The 6,711-nt window shown below is 39.0% G+C and overlaps 1 protein-coding gene across 8 annotated transcripts in view; it reads right to left on the reverse strand.

Annotated features, from left to right (window-relative positions):
• Window positions 1–6,711, reverse strand: part of LOC111437459 (kinesin-like protein KIN-7E) — an 11,129-nt gene that overhangs the window by 2,923 nt on the left and 1,495 nt on the right. For 5 of the 8 annotated variants that reach the window (XM_023075450.1, XM_023075484.1, XM_023075475.1 and 2 more), the window contains 12 exons: window positions 5,933–6,297; window positions 5,201–5,290; window positions 5,001–5,101; window positions 4,783–4,896; window positions 4,613–4,694; window positions 4,474–4,541; window positions 4,297–4,362; window positions 4,042–4,166; window positions 2,663–2,999; window positions 2,160–2,261; window positions 910–2,079; window positions 103–416 (listed from right to left, as the gene is read on the reverse strand). In XM_023075450.1, coding sequence (XP_022931218.1) covers window positions 103–416; window positions 910–2,079; window positions 2,160–2,261; window positions 2,663–2,999; window positions 4,042–4,166; window positions 4,297–4,362; window positions 4,474–4,541; window positions 4,613–4,694; window positions 4,783–4,896; window positions 5,001–5,101; window positions 5,201–5,290; window positions 5,933–6,152 — 2,789 coding nt within the window. In that variant the 5' untranslated portion in view covers window positions 6,153–6,297. Of the gene's footprint in view, window positions 1–102; window positions 417–909; window positions 2,080–2,159; window positions 2,262–2,662; window positions 3,000–4,041; window positions 4,167–4,296; window positions 4,363–4,473; window positions 4,542–4,612; window positions 4,695–4,782; window positions 4,897–5,000; window positions 5,102–5,200; window positions 5,291–5,932; window positions 6,327–6,373; window positions 6,594–6,711 lie in introns of those variants that run through there. The other 3 variants (XM_023075504.1, XM_023075497.1, XM_023075467.1) reach the window with 3 other exon arrangements.

The following is a 6,711-nucleotide window of genomic DNA, read 5'->3' on the forward strand; positions in this document are numbered from 1 at the left end:
TTTTTTTTTTTTTTTTTTTTTTTTTTTTTTCTTTTTTAAAATTCTAAACATATGGTATGAAGCTAGTAATCAAAGATAAAGCATGCTAGAACGAGGACTAACCTTGAAGCAAAAGTGAGTTTCCGGCCATCTTCAATCGCTTCATTACCGTAATAAAATGTTTGCTTCAGAAAAGACAGTCTCCTAAGCTCTACTTCCATGTAAATGGAATCGGCCGGATCACCTTTGAACAGCATGAAAAAGTATGTTCTGTGGACAATCGAGACGTTGCAAGTTTGCCAAAGCTCAATTATCGTCCTCTGCTGCCTCTGAAATTCTTGGCTCCAATCCGATGAGACTAATGCATCCTGCCCTGTCTGCCCTCTAGCACCTTTTATGTTCCTTAAGAAATCCGTTTCTTGCCCGTCCTCTAGAACCTAGTAAGAACACACTTCTAATTATCAGGAGAAATGAAAATATTTAGACCTGAATACTGATTCGTAAATTGATCAATTGATATCAATGTCATCAAGCAAATTGTGAGATTAACGCAAGAGGAATCGCCCAGTCAATGCGTTGATCTAAAAAGTGGCTGGGGATAGCATTTGCTTTAAGTTGCAAATTAGCAATCACATGCATATTATTGTTGCAACAGCAAGACGAGGTGCAGGCAAGCTGCCCTGGACACTCACAAATTGCCCCTTGGCAATAAAGATAGACTTGAAGGAGACCCATAATCAAGCTAAGAAAGAAGAGATATCAAGTTGGCTTATGTCATAAATCACAGCATTAACATGCGCCAAGATATGAATCACCCAAGTTTTAAAGCACATACCATATGATTGCCCATCCGCATGAGATTATGGAAACTTAGATTATTTTGGAACCTATGCAATCAATTTCAAGAAAAGGAAATTAGTACATCCCTACCTGTCCATCAGCAAGTTCTTTCCCATACTCTGAGTTGGTCATTTTCTTCAGTCCGGCAACAAAGGTGTCTAAGCGAGTAATGTCATCATCTGCAGAAGTTTTTGTGCTCCGAGCACTTCCTATAGAAGACTGAGAATCAAGTCTCAAGAGCCTGCCATCAAAGTCTAATTGTGGGAGTTTCCGTTCAAAACCTTCAGGCCTTCCAGGAAAGCTTTTCTCAAATCCATGTGGAGGGGTGGTCTCCGCTTCATCAGGTGGTAACTCCGTCATGAGATTTTCTCTACGTCTCCAGCTTCTGGACCTTGACATATCGGCAGCAACCTGTGGATTTGCATCGTGGCAGTAAGGACTGCTAATAGAAGTAATGGCCGTTCTTCTTACATCATGGAGTCCTTGCTCCACTTGATCATTAGCTGAATTATTCTGAATCTGACGCACTTCTCCGTTCCCATTCACAGCGGTTGATATCATTTCATGACCTACCATATTCCCATAGTTTAACCCAGACTGAGGCGTTCCTCTGAATCCACCATTATTAGGAGCATGGAGTAACAAGCCATCGTCCCTGATTGATTCCTCCATTTCAATACATTGAACTTCTTTGCAGTCATCGGACTCTTCTTCTATTGCAACAGCGGTTGTCATTCCACTCCGACCTAAGTGAGAGTCAAGGAACCTCTTTCCATCATAATAATGATTGTTGAAAGATTTTCCACCCATATCCATACCACGAGAATCAGTCACAGCGGTTGTCAATCCACTCTGACCTGAGTGAGAGTCAAGGAACCTCTTTCCATCATAATAATGGTTTTTGGAAGATTTTCCACCCATATCCATACCACGGGAATCAGTCACAGCGGTTGTCATTCCACTCCGACCTGAGTGAGAGTCAAGGAACCTCTTTCCATCATAATAATGGCTGTTGGAAGATTTTCCACCCATATCCATACCACGAGAATCAGTCACAGCGGTGGTCATTCCACTATGACCTGAGTGAGAGTCAAGGAACCTCTTTCCATCATCACTCTCTCCATCAGAATAATGGTTGTTGAAAGATATTCCACCCATATCCGTACCACGAGAATCAATCACACTTGAAGTTTCTGATCCTGAACCTTCATCCTCCAAGGCATCCCTTGCTTGCAATTTGAAATGACTACTTTTGATAACCTGGAAAGAAGGCAAGCAAGGTAACTGACTAATATATGTATGCAAGTAAACCACATTATCATTTGTCAGTAAATGTTCACCTTTCCCGAGGCATCATCATGTCCAACCATACGAAGTAAATCTTCAATCCGGGAGTGAGCGAGATCCCTTTGCTTAGTGAGCTCTCTATTCTCTTTTGCCAGCTGCAAGATGAAACATAGTGTAATTTTCAGGCCTTCTCTCATGCAATTCTTGACACCAAACTTAATTGTAGAACAGATATAGATTCAATAAAACTGAAGTAAATAAACTATTCAGCTGTGGTCGGGTGCTAATAGAAATTTTATTTTTTCTTGCAGTTGCCAGAAAACAGATATGCAAATGATGAACAGGTTCTGCCAAACAATAACTAAATCAAATAAATGTGTCACTTATTTGAACATTTTTCTCAAATTTCCAGAAGGAAAGAAAATGCTTCGTGAAATGTCTACTTCCTCATTATGGCACAAATAAATTTCAGATCAAGGGAGCCAAGAAGAAATTAAAGAACTTTAAATTAATTCAAGTATATATCTTGTGCACGAATTCAGGTAGAAAATACAACCTTCTCAATTTGAAGATCTTTCTTTTTAAGCAAGGCTGCATAGTCAGAACTGGACGAAACAGGGGCAGGAGTTCTCAACTCACTCTCCAATCTAGCTAACTCTTTCTGCAGATGCTTAACCAAAGCCTTATCAGACATCACCACATTGACTTGTGCTTTTGTTGTCACCTCTTTTGCACAACAAGCAAACAAGAGAGTGTTTCTAGTTTGCTCAACATGACTTCTTGCAGGGCTCAATGTACAGACGATGGCTGTTCTAGCATTACCACCTAAGCAGGGCTGCAATATGCGCGTCAGCTTAGAGTCTCTGTAATTGATATGACCATTTCTTCCTTTGCTGCACCAAATTACAGACCAATTAAAACCAATATATTCTCTAAGTTTTTGGAAAGTACAAAGAGCTTCATCTACTGTGATTTAAAAAAAAGAAAGAAAGAAAGAAGGAAAAAAAGAGAGAAAAAGAGAATGAGAGGAAGTGAGGAAGAGTGAGAGGGCAGGGCGATGAAGGCGATTGAGAATGGCAAAAGCCGCTTTTATAAAGCCTTCCTCCCTCCTTAAACTCAAAGGATTAAACCCGAATGCTACCTGGGACCCGGAAGATTCCATAGCGTAGAGCTTCAATCAATAGGCCATATCAGTCTTATTTGCTCCTCAGCAATACCCAAAGACTCCCATCCCTTTCTTGGTTGGACCAACCCAACCGGCAATTTCCGACAAACCTTTCTTCATTTTTCGAGCAAGAAGTGTAACATTTAGTCATCAACTAATTTGATTTTTTTACACAATATGTCATCATTTTACTCCAAATATTATCCTCCTTTCCAATCGCATAAACGTCCATAATGGCTAAAGTAAATTTTTCCATAAATGTGTCTTCCCGAGATGCAATTCCCATTCAAAATCAGACTAAAATTTTATACGTAAAATTTTTAAACCACCATCTTGTGGGAATATCAACTAGACAACTACATAGATTAGTAAAACGTCAGGAAACCCTTACTAAGCAAAAACTGTTGGGGAGCGTTATTGAACTATCAGATACAGATACAAGTCACACAACACGGTAGACCAGAATGATAAATTTTAAGCTTGTGTAAGTAGGATACAAACAAAGCCAAAAAATATACCAATGCAAAAATGATTGTAGACACTGGTGAAAATCTATATCTATTCTTGACTCATTAGAGAATATGCATGACACACCATCAGTGGCAAGTTCGCAAAGAATAATCGTACGCTCAAATCTAAAGGGGAAAAGAGAAACAGATAAGCTCTGGCAGAAGAACTAAGCCCACAGTGACAAAGCAGAATAGTTTCCAACAGAGCTTGAATAGTAAAAAAGTCAACAACGTAAAGGAAGGAAAGAGGACTTTAAGTACCTTAATTTGCGAATAACAGTACCCAGAGTGAGTAAACTGCGATTTATGTGGCAACCTTCTTTCAATCTTGCGCCTGCTGATAATGCTTGAGCTGCACGTTCACTCCCAGCTAAATCGATAAAATTCTGCCAGAAAGGACAGGAGAGTGAAAAGGAGTTAAAGACTATTTGTTTCTCTCACATTGGAGGAAACGTAGTCAGTATATTAGTTATATGGTTATTTACACACAATATAGAGTTAGATGGTCGTAAGTACCACACTAGCAGCAAGGGTGGTTGAATTGTCTTTTCCTAAAAACTCTCGAGCAGAACTTTCAATTGTCTGCAGGAATCAACAAATAAGGAGTTTGAAATAATTTTATCCCTGAGATGAAAATTGAATCCTTCAATCAGATTGATCGAGTGATTAATTAAGAAGAGACGTGAAGCACACCAGTTTAATAATCTGATGAGATCTAGAGCTTTTCTCATTCAGTGAGGTCTCTCCAATTCGCCGTTGAGCTGCACATTATAACAAGATTTCATTCAGATATGAAATAAACAGACTGGCAAGAGTTTTCAAAATGCTTCACCTTCACACACTGAAAGGAGTTCCTTTAAATGGTTCCAGTCCCTCAGAGTTTCCTCAGTGACTTTCTCCACAATAGTTCCTCGCTATTGATAATCAAAAACTGTGAGAAATGCCAAAATAGGAAAATAATAGAAGTTTTTTTCTTATACATATAAAAAACAATATATCCACCTCATGGTCATCTAGCAGCCTGAGAGGAGTAGAATCTGTGCTCAGGAGGTCTCTAACAGCTTCATTGTATATTTCAATTGCTGAAAATTTCACAACGAATGCTCTTTCTTCATGCTGAAATTTATTTTTGAGGAAAAGAAAACAAACAAAGACAATAAGAATAGAGCTTGCTTATGGTAAAGGTAAAGAGCGTCGTACAATCACCACAATTAACTCACCTTTCTAATGTAATCAAATATATCTGCCACTGAATATTCAATAATTCCATCCATGGTGTATGTCTTTCCACTGCTTGTTTGACCATATGCAAAAATACTCGCTGGAAATTTGAAAGCATATAGTTGGAGTAAGGTCTTCACTTATTCATTAGAAACCTTGGCATGTTAGATATCAAACTGCAACAAAATTATGTGCTTACAGTTGATACCACTGACTACAGAAAATGCAATTTCTCTGGCTCCTTGCTCGTACACCTGCTTGGTAGAGCACTCGCCTCGAAATACTCTATCTGTCACCAAAAAAGGATGAGCAGAAATGAAATAAACCTCTACTACAAAACCATTAAAGTCAAAAGTTATGCCCATATCAATGCCATCCTTAAATACCGTAATGTACAGGTATAGAAATCATTTGAAAGATGGACTTCATTTACAAAGCCACAGTCAGGTAAAACGTAATAATACAATGTCTCATATAACAAACAACATGTATATATAATATTATCAAGTGATGAAGCGAAATCCTTCAAGCTTAAATAAATGAAACTATCAAAGTGTTCAACAAAAATCTGTAAAAGAAAGATTGTGTCTGATCCTTGAATGTTATCCCAAAAAGTTACATGTTTTCATATGTTTTACAAATGATTTTAATTTTGTTTTGTTTTTTTTTTTTTTTCTTTTTGATATCCCCGAGTATCTGCACCAGCTTGTGCACACCTCGACTCGACTAATCTCATAGGACAACCGTCTAAGCCCACTATATTTGGTTGCCAAGGTAACTTGTAAAATATCAAGTCCTAGATGGGTAGCCACCTTGGCTTGAACTCATTTCCTCTAAAATCCTTTAATCGCTCATTCTTGACCAATAGACTAACTAATGGTGGTTTTACAAAGGGTATTAATAAAAAGCGAGAGAGATAATAATTTCTTACCAAAAGTATAGGCACTCGGAAATGTGGACCCCTCCCGTAGGGTATTCCGGTACAAGATACTAGTATCATTGATGCACTCCCAATCTGCTACTTCATTCGCCATAATCTCCTTCTCATTCAAAGGTCTCAATCTTACTAAAACAAGAATTTTCTCTTCACGAGCATTTATCCCCTGCATTTTGTCCAACTTCATTAGCTCCTCTCCAGCAACTGCCCCCATTTCTCAGTGTCGCCAATCTTTCTCCCAGCCAACCAGGCCACCACCTCGATTTAGTCTATATCAATCCATGATTGTAGTTCTCTCGAAGATGAAAACAAGCATAGGTGCCCGAGTCATTGTGCTCATGCTTGGCATGTTTTCAGAACTGTTGAGATATATAAATAAATCAGTTTCCTGAACAAGAAAAAGAAAGCTTATAGCCCCTTAATGGCTGAAATTACCTGCATAAAATATCGATATTCACTAAATAATACTATTTTGCTAAACAAATGCTAATTACTTAGTGTCGTAACCATTCAGCAAGCCATGTCTTCTGATCTGACCAACCCCCTCAGCCAACCAACAGTAGAAAGAATATTAATAACTGCAACTACAAGCTAATCATGGGTATTTACCCGCCACCCGCAAAATGATAAAAGTGAGAAAGTAGATCGACGACAATTGCCATATTATGGTTAAACCTTCGGCAATCTAGCTTAACCTTCAGTTCTACGCATCCCTTTACCCCCCCCCCCCCCCCCCCCCCCCCCCCCCCCCCCCCCCCCCCCCCCCCCCCCCC

This window comes from Cucurbita moschata, unplaced genomic scaffold (genome assembly GCF_002738365.1).
Source record: "Cucurbita moschata cultivar Rifu unplaced genomic scaffold, Cmos_1.0 Cmo_Scf00003, whole genome shotgun sequence".
In the NCBI taxonomy this organism is placed as follows: Eukaryota; Viridiplantae; Streptophyta; class Magnoliopsida; order Cucurbitales; family Cucurbitaceae; genus Cucurbita; species Cucurbita moschata.